Genomic DNA, 13,925 nt, shown 5'->3' on the forward strand with positions numbered 1-13,925 from the left:
AATCGTACCCGTTGTTTATATATATATATATATATCTTCTTTACAAACATAAATCTACAGTTTATATTATGCTTTTTCATGGAAAGTTAAGTTACTAGAGTTATCAATTTAATACCCGATTATTTTTTGACTGTGGTTTTAATTGCTTCTTTAATAAAAACACGTAACATTTCAGACACTTATAAATGATATTTGTTTCTAAATTTCTCAACCTCAATATAAAACATGAAACTTGAAATAGTGCGCCTAGTCACGTCCACTTATTACATTGTTCTTCAATGTTGTTTTGTTAGGGACAAATATGTATCTGTATGAAAAGTTCATGTATGTATACCAATATTCTGGCTACCTGGTTTTGACTAAGGATTTGTAGTCTCACTATATATAGTTATACTAATCCTTGTTTTGACTAATGTACATCAAAATGATCAATTAATATTCATATTTATTATTGTGTTTTGACACACTACCAAATTTCTTTTCCTTATCCGCTTATAAATATGTTTTCGTCTGTAGTTATCTGTATTCTATCTATACACACTTCATGTACACAGTTTTCTCAACAGTTCAATACACAAAGCAAATGACTGGCTTGTTTCCAATATGGCTGATTTTCAAATATTAAAAGCACTTTTGATCCATTAGCTTTACTTGATCGCCGTTAGATTTATATTAATTACATTTTGTTGATAACCACTTACACATACGTGTTAAAACATGCCACAAAATATTGATCCGATTAAATTTATACATTATGTGCCATTGTTTTGAGAAAGCCCCAAGCTGTGTTAATTATAAATCATGTGACTATTCTTTCGGTCGAAGGTCACGTGTTATCGTGACGTCAACGAGGCCATGAATTTTTTACTACACAGCTTTACAGAGAAGGAATATTGACTATGAACAGTATAATGCAATGTGATTTTGTGATGCTTTTGCATTTTATTTAACGTGATGTAGCAAATTCAAGAAATGGTTCGAGAAACCAGATATCTCTTAGTTGGGAATTTACCCGAAAATGTTACGGAAGAGGAGATATCGGAATATTTTAAAAGGTGAGTTTTGCCTTGGGTTCGAGCACGTTGACGAAATGAGGTCAACATTGTGGGCGCGATGAGACCAACGAATCCACGGATTATTATCAAACACGAGAATTTATTAGAAATTTTGTGTTATATGTAGTATATTCATAGTATATCGTGATATATGGAGTATATTAGAAATAAATTCCGTTTTTGTTGTGGATTATTTTTTACCAATCAGTGTTCGTCCGAGCCACGTCTTCCTTCAATGAATGCGTGTAATTTTTATTTCACCTTTCTTTTGATATTGTGGAATATATTATATATATTTGAATATACCATAATTTGCTTCTTGCAATTGGATTTTATTAGTTTATTTAGCTTAGAATTTTATTTTTAGAGTGTGTGTTGTGTTATGAATGTTGTATAATTGAAGTCCAGACGAGGCAGATGGCATCATTAATTTATAATGAAATAATGCATTAATTTGTTAGTCATGAGTAATGGTACTCAGATAAGGTTTCTATGAAATATCTAGGCTAAAAATCTCAGGTTTCTTTGAAAGGATAAATGTATATTATCTAACTAACATATTAATATGAGACAAATTCAATTTGCAGAAACACATTTACTGATACTGATTAAGCATATTGGGGCGTTTATAAAAGATTTTAGTATTAACTTTTAATATGAGGAAGTTGGGGGATTATTTATCCATTCTTTATTGTTACAGACAAGGAGTTTAACATTTGTCAGGGCGTTTTATAGCTTGCTATGCAATATTGGTTTTGCTCATGGTTGAAGGCTTTAAGGTGACCTGTATTTTCTTCTTTTCATTGACAAACAAGTAACCACTTCTCTAAACTTTTTTATAGCTTGCTATGCAATATTGGTTTTGCTCATGGTTGAAGGCTTTAAGGTGACCTGTATTTTCTTCTTTTCATTGACAAACAAGTAACCACTTCTCTAAACTTTTTATTATAGAACAGATCTGCAATGGATTTCTTTTTACATCTATAGCTAGATGCAAAAAAGTTGGTATTCTGTTGTTTGGTATTTACAGTCATCAAAAATTATCTAAATTACATTTTGTACATGTATAATATTCATAAAATGTATAGTATACATAAATGGAATAATGCTTTATCCACCCCATGGATGGGCAAACTTTTATGAATTTTGAATGGGAAATTTGAAAATGAATGTGGGGAGACATGGAAAGTACATTTCCTGGATGAGTGTTTCCATACCATAACTTGCCTGTATCTCTTTTCATTCATTATTCTCGACAAAAAATCAAAACCACTGACACAAGGTTCCTGGATAGGGGGAAGTTTACCATGACTAGATTCTTCATATACCATCATTTTAATAAAAATTGCTTTTAGGCATGCATACCACAAAGTCACTGTACATGAAATTCATAGTACTGATAAATCCAATGAAATTGAAATGAGATTCCTTTGTTGAAATCTAGCCCATTTGGATATTGTATATTGTAGCACAGTACATGTACAATGTGTAATGTGCATTTCAGAAATTAATATGCATTGTCATGTGTGATTAGTCCGGATTGCAGCAGATCATTTGCATCTTGTTAAGGAATTAACATAATTTACCATTCATGAAGTCTTTTTGCAAAAATTATGATGCTGCAATATACAAAATTTTAAAACAGTCACCTTGTAAATTATAATCACCTTCTTGGTAATGCATCTGTATAAATTAATGATATTGTTATTTAATACAATATCAAATTATACTTGAATAAATGTAAAATTCCCATGAGTATTCAATTTCAAATTAAATTGGTGTCCTTTAACTGGCTATTGCTTATAAGGTGCAATGACTGCGTAACTGAACTGTTTTTGCCAGGGCATTGTATGAACTTTGTTTTCAACTTATGACGGAGTTTGACTCTCCCTGTGTTTTTGTCTGCTATTCTTTCTATGTTTCAAAAATGCTTTGAATTACATGTGCAAAACTTCAGAAATAGGGCCTACATTAGTAGAAGATGCAAACTTAAAAAAGGTTTATTTTTTTTATCTTGAGTTATTTTATGTTTTGGTATTGAAGAATGTAAAACACAGCATGAACTTTTCAATAAATTGTTATATGTACATTGTACATGTACCTATGCTGGATTTCATAACTAGTCCGTGTAAACATAAATTATGTTTATTATGCAAATTGTAATATCTGAAAACATTTTTATTGCTACATTGTAGATAAAATGTTTATTGTTTTAGTCATGTTTACTTTTTCGATTCATTTGAAAGGTCCATCATTGTCTTGAAAACATTGACCTCACTTTTTTACCGGTAAATTGTACTTTTGCAGATCATCTAAGATTGACAAAAAATGATTGATCACCCTAGTTTTCTGGGGGTGTTTGTGTTGTGAAGTTTTTAGTTTTCTTTGGTGTTTTGTAAACTCAAAGTTCTGTTTAAATTTGCTTTTTTTTATCTGGTTTTATTAGCACCCCGTACCGTTATTGTACATGTACAAAAATGTATGTATGTAAATGTACAGTCATTGAATGTCTTTTGGTAGAACATAAATTTTGTCTGTTGTTTATAGAACAGAAAATACTTTTCTGGTTTATTTTGTTGGAATACTGGAGAACAACCCACATCCTCTTTTATTAATACTAAATTTTGAAGGATTCTGACAAGCTGTCAGATTTTCTCCTATTTGGAAGTTCAGTGTGCTATTAATACACCAATTAAACCAGCCTCAGATGGTGTCTTGAAATACTGTCAATTTAATGTCTGACCTATAGATACCAATTTCAAAGTGTAAGGCTACATAGTACATAGTACATTGCATAGTTTGGCTGACCAGTTATTGAAAGATCTCTGGTAAAATTTAGAAGGATAATATTCATGAATTTTATAAATTTTGTATGAATTTCATAAATTTTGTATGAATTTTATAAATTTTGAATGAATTTCATAAATTTTGTATGAATTTTAAAAATTTTGTATGCATGAAAAATCAATAAACTGAATCAAAAGAACTTTAAGGTGCACATCATCAGTGACCAGTTTGAAAAAAAAAGAAAAAGGCATGTACATAATGCATTGTCAGCACAAAACTACTGTACATGTAAAACTAGAGAATAAATTCAGTGTCTTCTCATCTTTTTAATGGTGTACAATGTTCATTATGAAACGCCTGATTTGAACCCTGTGAATGACATATACATGTATCAATCTCTTAATGATACATGTACATGTAGTGTTCTCCTGTTATTTGTTACATACCCCTTTGTGTGTTCTAGGGGACTTAAAGGGTCTTGGTTATTTTGAGTCTGACATGACAGTATTTTGTCTATTGCAGTTTTAGTTCGAATGTTAGTTACATTTTGTTTTATTCATGTTGTTGGATTGCTGTCACCGTGATGAACAACGTATACAGTTAAATGTATAATGTATACCCTCTCATTCTCCTTTTGTTCATGATGTCACTATAAGTGAGTATTCCGTGTTAACAATGATCCTTTTTCAAGCTGTTACTGTTGTTAACTTTCCCATTTGATTTATTTTAAATACAAGCCCTCTGATCTGCATATTGATTGTGATACAATACATGTACATGTGTGTATAATCAACAGTATTTTTTTTTATTACAGAATAAGTTTGATTTGACATTTCCCATGTTTCCCCTGATAAGAAAAAAAACCAATTTCCATATTAAATGAATTTTTATAAACAGTTACACAGAAATAATAATCGAATACATTTTTCTATATCATTGAGTGCGAAAAACATCTGTGTCATCTAACTGTTTTATAAATTCGGTAACAGCTTTGTAGTTTTATTATTAAAAGTTCAATACAACATTGGAAAACAGCAATATGAATATGAAAATGGAATAGTTAGTCATGTTCTCATCATGAAAACTTGTATAACAATCTTTTTAATAACCCATTTCTAGGTTGTTTTTACATTTCAAACATGTTTATACCGGGAGTGATGTCAAAATGACAAAATATTGTGTAACTCATGGTTGCTATAAATGTACAAATGATTTAATCATCTTTTTGCTTGTGATATTTGTTAACTATGTGCGTACAAGGTTGTCCCTTTGCTTGTCTGATATATAGGGGACTTCAAGTCATCGGTCTTGTTTTTAAGCCATAAAATTTCTCAACAAATTTAGGTGGTTTCATTATGTGCTCACATAAATCATACAAGTGAAGTAAATATTTTCTCTCTTTAAATTTAAACACCACTTCCCTGTTGACAGCTACAGAAAGGTATATTTTCATGTTCCCCTAATAAGTTCCCAGAAGTCTAGACTGTGGGCAGCATTTTCCAATTTATGCTACAAATGTACAAAATTGTATTTGAATATTTTAATATTGTACTTGGAAGTTGCCACCTGTCTGGCATTTAGCCGCGGATAGTTTTGCGGATAGTTTTTTTCACCCTTTATTTGTCGCATCTTTTAACATGTCAATATTGAAGGAAGATTTAATTTGTAACTATAAAGTTTTGAGTTATCTTAGTTAATTTTCATGATCATATTTCATCATACATACAGACTTTCAAAATAAATATAAAGTTTAGTTAAAAATTTAATTAAGTAGGCATGTTAACATTTCTTATAAATTACAATTTATGTTTTTTTTTAACATTGAAACCAAAGTGATAACAGTGTATCCAAAACTCTGTCTGACTCAAAATGTCAGACAACTCTGTCTGACTCAAAATGTCAGACAAAGAAACATTCAGTCAGTCAGATTTTTCAATGAAAATAAAGTTGAAAATGTCAAATTTCTTTTTCGGTCAGAAAAACCCTAAAACAGTTTGACACCGACTGTAATAACCAAGAAAATTGCTGCCGAGTATATGTTGTGCATAACCATAAGAAAACATGGCATGGGAAACTGTGTTGCAAGCGTGGCCAAGCTTTTATAAATTTCAGTCTAAACCTGACATTAGATTTAAACTTTAAATGGTGTTATTTTAAATTTGAACGATTTTGTTTATCTTAATCATGGGCAATTCAGAACAGGAAGCTTTTGTTCAAAACTATACTGCGCTGCAATTGAAATGTTGGTTTATTGAAGTTTTTGGTAACCTAAAAAGACATTGGTCTCGCTTGACAAAACATAAAAGGCAATTGACAAAGGAGGCATTGAATTGGATCTCCTTATAAAATCCTGTTGTGACTATAATTAATTGAACAGTTTTGTACCTTTACATATAAACCCAATGTAATTGGATTGATTCAAAAAAAGTTTTGGTTCAAGTCTTGGTGTGGGAACAAAGAATTTTAAAATCTTAGTTTAAACATTGATATAAAATATGAAAAAATGGAGATGTAGGGTCAATGTGAATGGGACAGAGACCATGTTTGACAAATTGTTCTTTCAAAATGTCCATTTGGTAGCTTTAATTGGCGATATTCTACCAAGCAAATAGTCAATTTTAAGATAGTATGTACATATGCAAGCCCCAAGTTAATGATAAATATTGTGGTTAATACTGTTTTGGAAAACATTGTGACTTAATGGTAGATCATGAAAAAAAAATCAGACCTAACAAAAAGGGACCGATGAGAACCTCAATGTAATTGATCAATGGAAAGTTTTAATTTTGTCTTAATTTTAATTTTACATAATTTAACAAATTTTTCACATAACATGTAGATAATTTAGATCTGTAATGTCTGTAAAGGAAAAAAATGTAAAAAATATCAAAAACAAATATTATGTCATGTACATTGTCAGAAAGGAATGTGATGATCTTTTATTGCTGTTCTTCATCCTGAATTACTTTGAAGTCTATAGTGAATCCTAATAGAAAACTTGCTTTGTTGCAAATTTGCTAATTAATTGATTTGTTGATGTTAGTGTGCATTATACATGTAAATAACTGCTGAAGTTGTTTTATAATTTCTGTCATGTGTTGTCCAAAATTGATGATTGATATCATGTTGGTTACATATTTTGTTTATCTACAGGAAACTAAGTTCCTGTATGATATAAAAGAGTTGTAAACTGCTTGCAATTGATTGAATAAAGATGTATTTCCACTTTCTCTCTCATCCTAACATATCTACCGGGAAGTCCCTTAAAAGGACTGTTTAACTTTTAAGTTAACTACGCCATTTGTTCAATCCAGTACATTCATACTGTGTATAAATTTCAGGATATTTGACCTTAAGAGAAGAATAAAGTTACATCATAGTTCAGCAGGTCACTTTAGCTTTTGGCTATTTTGTTGGTTTTCACAGGAATTAATTGGAAGTTACATGTACATTTTGCTCAAGGGGATATTTGTTATGACATGGTATTAAGTACATGTATGCTAAATTGTTTTAAAGGTTGTTGGCAAAATGTATTATTTGGCACAGTATAATAGAAGGTTTTCTGAGAATTGCTTTTTACTTGTATAAGAAGTTGGCACATAGAAAAATGTTACTCATACATGTACACAAGTATCATTTACTTTCAATTTCTGATCTCCACAATAATGTTATGCTTCCCCTACATGTTCTGTGATACATATACATTGTACTATTAAAAGTTTTGATACCTCTAGTCGAAACACTTGTAATTTTAAACTTTGAGCAGCCCCGGCCTCCTCCCTCTTATAAAAATAACACAAGTATTTTCTTTGGTAATTTTGTACCTGATGTGAAATTGGCAAGACTTTATTGAAAGATATTTTTTTAGCAAGTTTCAATAATCTTATCCTGTAATCATGCTAACATGCAGTTTGCAATAATTGTATCATAAGTTAATACAGAAACCTTTGGATTCAATCATGATGCACCTATATATGAAAAGACTCAAACTAATATTTAGCCTTTTGGCACTGGGGTTTTAAAGTATGCATCAGGCAATTTGCAAATTTCAAGAAGAAAAGTTATGTCAAATATCAAGGAATACTATTTTGAAAGAGAAAATTTAAATTAAAGATTTGAATCTGCTCAAAAGATGTCAGTGTTTGTTATGCTTTCTGCACAGGTTTAAATTACCAAACATTTATAGATTTCATGCAATACATGCAAAAGTTGATGATGACTTTGTTGTCCTCTTTCTTAAATCTCGACATGCCATTTCTACAAACCTGTTTTGACCCTGAAATCGTTAAATATACTTACCTCGTGTTACATTTAATTATAAATTTGTTTAAATTCGAAATTAAAAATTTCTGGATAAACAAAGTATTTTATTAGTGGTTTTGCCGTCAATTAAGAATCATCTCTTGTAATTGACGTCAACAAAAATTAACCCCCATATAGTTTTATAATCAATTAATTCAGATCTATCACAATATTTCTGTCCCAAAGCTACCAAGTAGATTTAAATTATAAAACTACAAAATTCTATAGACATGGGCAATACAGGTTTTTTTTTTATCCAATAACGTGTCCATTGACGTCGAAGGTCGTCCAAAATCCACATGCTGTTGGCGGGCTTCAAAATCCACTGCTGGATACAAAATATTTATCTCGTACACAATATAGAAAGGAAAACTAATCAAATATAATTTATTTCACTCTAAAATAAAATAAAAGTTGTGTATTCCTGTTCAATAATTCTACCAATCCAACGTCATCACCGTTTTATTCAATGGACAATCATCATGGCGGCCATGTTTTATTCTATAAATCTAGGTCGCCATATGTAACTAAAGTTTTCTACGAAAATTAAAACTAAATTTCTCAAATTAATCATGGATAATAATCCAGTATAGTACTTATTTCCATTTCTTTTGAGTATTTTAATTTCGAATCTTATTTTTGAGTGAATTTTCCATATAATTGAACTGTTGGACAAATGTATTCTCCGTCAATTCAGTCATTTGATCGAGGCCCGGATATCTAGGCACGCAGAGCTAATTTCTTGCAAAACATCACCTGAGGATGAGTCATTTTGGACGAGTCTATCTATTTAGGTAACTTTTGCAGATGATTTTGCAGGATGTACTGTGACAAATACCGTTATCGCCCACAACCTCCCCTTTTGAATAGACTCGTCCGCTATTTGGCGACCTTCCAACTGATTTGCAGACGTGGATAAAATTGATTTAGAAACCGGAGAATTGTTCAGCCCTAAAGCTATTTACGTTCTTGGTGATAAACATGATCTGGGACATGATTTAATTGCTTTGGCAAAACGCCAATAACATTCTCAAACTAATGACAGCGGTCTATTGTGTTTGAATAACATTATACAGCGTGTCTTGTTTAATTTCTATGGCCGACTTAATAACATATTGTATGCATGTAAAAATCCTTATTATGTTCGGTGAATAGAACTTCGTATAGTTTCTTTGGTGTTGTTTTGTATACTTTGAAACGGGATCAAAAAGAAGTAAAAAATTTCCCCAAGGACTCGCTGACCTGCAAAGGATTAGACAAAAATATGCGCATAATGAATTTTAGTGAAGAAAACCCAACTTCAAATAGGGTTATAAAAATATGACGAATTACATCAGATCCTGAAAACGACATTGTTCATTATAATATTTACATTATTCTAAAAAATATTACAGTGTCATAAAATATTTATATATATTGTCCCAAAATTATTACATCATCATAAAATTTTAAACAATGTTGAGAAAATTAAGAGAGATGTCATTAATTATTTACATTGTGTAATGATGGATTGACATTTGAATGATCAAATAAATTAATACACAATATAGATCTATGTATATTATATTCATGATTTTATTAACTCCTTAATAAAAAAAAAACTTGATTTAATACAGATGTAAATCTGTTTTGTGGGAAAATTGAATTTAAGCTTGCATATTGTTAGTGTATTGTATATTTGTGTAATGGTTTGTTGGGTTGCCGTCTCAATCATACACAACTAATATCTCTGAATTGAATTCGGATAAGTCAGCAAGAAAACTTCAATTTCTGGTTGAGAAAAACCAGACACATTTTTAACCACAGATCACATGCCAACTGTTTTTCCTTGTACATTTGCACAAAGGTATTTCTGGGAAGAAAACAATAGCAGAAATAACTGACCCTAGCGACCCCATTTATTTTTGTATAGGAGGTGATGTTTGGAATACTGCCAACAAGTATTTCCTGAAGCAATAATAAATCATCCCTGTTTTTATCTGTGTCTACATACATTTTGTAGATGTTACAGGATAATAACACAGAAAATATTCACTGAAAAAAGGGGGAGATTGTTTGTCAGTTGATCTTAATGTTTGGTTTACAAAAATGTAGTTGGTGGAAGGGAGTTGGAGGTTGTTGTTAATTAAAGAAACTTAAAAGTTAAAAAAAATAAATTCACAATTTTTCAAGAATTGTTAAAAATATTAAACACTATTTGTAAATTGTTGACTGTATGTAAGCTCTGAATCAAGTATTTTCGGTATTTGATAATGTTGTTGGATTGATGTCTCTTTTTACAATATATCTGGGAACAGTATATTTACTCATCTATAAATATATATATGTTCCTGCACATATCTACTGGTATTCAATTCTTCCAATTATGAAATTTTCACTTTCTTGTGCATGGATTTAGGACTGAATTGCCAGTAACTGTAAAAACGTTTCTGAGTCAGAAATAAATTTTTTAACCATACATATATCTTAATCTTGAACTCTGGTGGACAAGTGTCTCATTATGTAAAAAATAAGTTTATAAGTTCAGCTGTAGGTTTAAAAAAATAGAACATGATGAAAACTGTTAAATTGAAAATTTTCCAATGAAATAATGAAAATAACCATATAAACATACAAATGAAATCCCTGTCACACCTTAAAGTCAAATAGTTGTTTTTTTAATGAAATAAAGTTTAAATCAATAGTACATGAATACAATATGATTTATAATGTAGAGGTTAGGTTTGAGATTGTGTTGTATACTGGTGAATGAACCATATTGCCAAATTCAGCCTGCTGACTGTTTAACTACATCAAATATTTGTGGCAGAGAAATAAAACCTATTTATCAGTTTACCAAAGGTTTTCTATCTGTGGTTTACAAACAGGATATTCTGTGATGTCATATCTGTACTTTAGATTGTATCTTAGACCAGACTGTTCCATCCTGTAACCAAATTTATCATTAGGGTGTACAAATGTTTTTATCCTATTTGTGAACAAGAATTTTATTGTTGTTATAACAGGGCAAGGATTGATGAGCCTTCATTTTATTTATTTGAAACCTTCCTGAATGAGGTACACAAAATCTTGTTAATTGGAATGTGTTTTAAGTTGTAGATTTGAAGAAAATAAGAAAATGTTTTTGAACTTCAAAGGGTAAAAAAGGCTGAGGATTTTCGCAAACAATTTTTTGTGACAATTAAGAACAATTTTCTCTTAAAATTCAAACTTGTTCAAATTATATATTTACAACTCGACATTAATCTCCTTGAAAAGTAATGTGGAAAAAAAACATGAAGATGGAATATACATATTATTTCTAATTACATAAAATTCCTACATGTATTTGATAAAACTTAAGGAACAGTTGATAGCTGACGGCTTTTATTGCTGTTCTTCATCTTAAAATCACAATGATAGAGCATAGTTTATTGAAGACTCCTGGCATCTGGTACAAGATTTATCCTTTGCTTGATGTTGATAAATTCCTGTAACTTTCTTGAGACTGGGAAAAGTGTGGTAGGAAGGTCCATATGTTTAGGCTTTAGACCTATATCAATTCCTTTTCAAATTGTAAATGTAGTTGAATACAGGACAATACTGTAACAAAGCCAAAATTGAATAGAATTAGTACTAGTGGTGATGTTACACACTCTGTTAAAAATAATGTTTTCATTATTTGTTTGTTGTCGAATAAAAAAAAAATACACCCATGTATATTTTTGTTGTACTTCTTGTTTGTGCCAGACTGTGTTATGTATTTTTGTTGACAAAGAATTTTGCATTTGAAATGTCATTAAAAAATAAACAAATTTTAATAATTACTATTCAATTTTGTAATCATGTTTTTCTTTTCTTTGCAGATTCAGTAAAATTCAAAGTGTGAAAATTCATGGAAAAAAGGAAAGTGAAGATTTTGTTTGTGCCACTGTTGCTTTTGCGGACATAAAGTCTGCGTCAAAGGCTAACAATGCGGATAATTCTTTATGTGGAAAAGTTTTAACGACAGCGTATAGTGAAGGATCTGCTACAGGAAGTGTTGTTAAGAGGACATTGGACGAGCCTCGTCCCAGTTTTAGTGCTATTAGGCCCAGTACCTTTCCAAGGAAGGGGTAAGTCTCGAAATAGATGCTCCCACTATTGTGGCGTGCATTAATTTTTACCCTTGTCCGTATGTCTTAAACTTTTTTTTTTTTTTTTTTTTATCAAATCCCAGAAATTGGAAGATATTCGAATCCCAGATATTAAAAATACAACTGGAAATTCTGACTTAAGAAAAATCTTATCTTTAAAGGCTTGAGGAAATTGAATTGCATATTGCAATTTCAAGTGATCTGATAATTATAAGTAAAACACTTAAAAAAATGTTAAGGTTAAGGATGTGATTTTTTTCTTGTACATTGTACTTGAAAGTATGGGAAATATCATTTACTCAAAATCCTAATGGGATTTTTTTTATCTGAGGTCTTGTAAGATAGATTATGCATTTTTTAGCCCTTCAAGTATGTGTTGCTTCAGGATTGTGTTTTTTTTTCTCTATAAAATTTGTCATTACTGGGCTAGCTCTATAAAACTGAAGTTTATAAATAATTTATTAATTTTTGAAAAAAAAAAACAACATCAACATACATATTGTCTTAAGTATGTATGTACTGTATAGACGTAGGTAGGTAAAAAAACTACTAGACATTTTTAACAAAAATCTAAGATTTTGTCATTACTGTCATTCGGCTTTAACAAAATCATATACCTTCATGTATATATAACAAGTAAACAAGAACTCATCTGACTTTCACTGTGATGGATTGGCTGTCACGTATATAGAATACATAAATAGTTAATTTTACTGTTTGAGTCACACCTGCTCGCTATATAGCCATTTATTGGTGATCCTTGTACATTAGATGACCTTTTTGTTGAGCCTTCAGGTATAAATAAATGTCCAGTATAGCTTTTGAATCGTCCGTACTCTCCAAGGTCTTTATTGTACAATGTAGATGTCCAAATGTGGGTGGAAGAAGTGACCGCAATCAATAAAAGCTACTGAAATTAACATTTCTATATAGGTTTATGTGTACTTTCATAGGGTTGGCTTAACATAATATCTTGATTTATTCAGAATAACTTTTTAAAACATTTTCATGATTATGTATATTGCAATTAATAGTTAATGAATTAATATTTAAAACCAAAATGAAATTACCTACAACATGTTATTTACATTATAAACTTATGCTGATTTCAAATTTAATGGCTCAGCTTGTTGAACATCTGATTGTGACAGATTGCCAAATTGAATATGTGAATGTCAGTTTGCCCTACATGAAAACTTTGCAAATATGTTTCCTAGTGACAGACATATGGAACAACTGTTTTTGAAAAAAATTTGTGAATTTCAATGCATTTTCCTATACAATTCCCAGAGTCCTGAGGAGTTTCCACGAGAATTTCATAAAGTATTTTACTGCAAACCAAATGACTGTGGATTCATTTATTGTCGCTGGTTATTACTTTTTCATGGAATTCGTGAATATTTGATTTCATGGTTTTGTCAATCTCAGCATACAAAGCCTTTCGAAAATTTGTACATTTGAATTTGTGGTTCACATGTACCCACAAAACCCATGAAAATAGGTATCCAAAGAATTAGTATAAATCTACAGTATCAGTATGTGAAAATAAATAAAAAAAGAAGGTTATTCCTGTAAAATTGAATCTTCAATATCATATTGCGTGTATAGATACAGGACAATCTTCTCCTTTTGTTATGTGAATAGAATATTCATCATAAAATCATTT

The 13,925-nt window shown here is 30.4% G+C and overlaps 1 protein-coding gene across 2 annotated transcripts in view; it reads left to right on the top strand.

Moving 5' to 3' along the window:
• Window positions 1-845: 845 nt before the first annotated feature.
• The window catches only part of LOC143057115 (uncharacterized), a 60,094-nt gene continuing 47,014 nt past the window's right edge, over window positions 846-13,925 (top strand). For both annotated transcript variants that reach the window (XM_076230356.1, XM_076230357.1), the window contains exons 1-2: window positions 846-1,055; window positions 11,990-12,238. In XM_076230356.1, the coding sequence (XP_076086471.1) occupies window positions 973-1,055; window positions 11,990-12,238 (332 nt within the window). In that variant the 5' untranslated portion in view covers window positions 846-972. The remainder of the gene's footprint in view (window positions 1,056-11,989; window positions 12,239-13,925) is intronic.

Source organism: Mytilus galloprovincialis, chromosome 13 (genome assembly GCF_965363235.1).
Source record: "Mytilus galloprovincialis chromosome 13, xbMytGall1.hap1.1, whole genome shotgun sequence".
NCBI classification, from domain to species: Eukaryota; Metazoa; Mollusca; class Bivalvia; order Mytilida; family Mytilidae; genus Mytilus; species Mytilus galloprovincialis.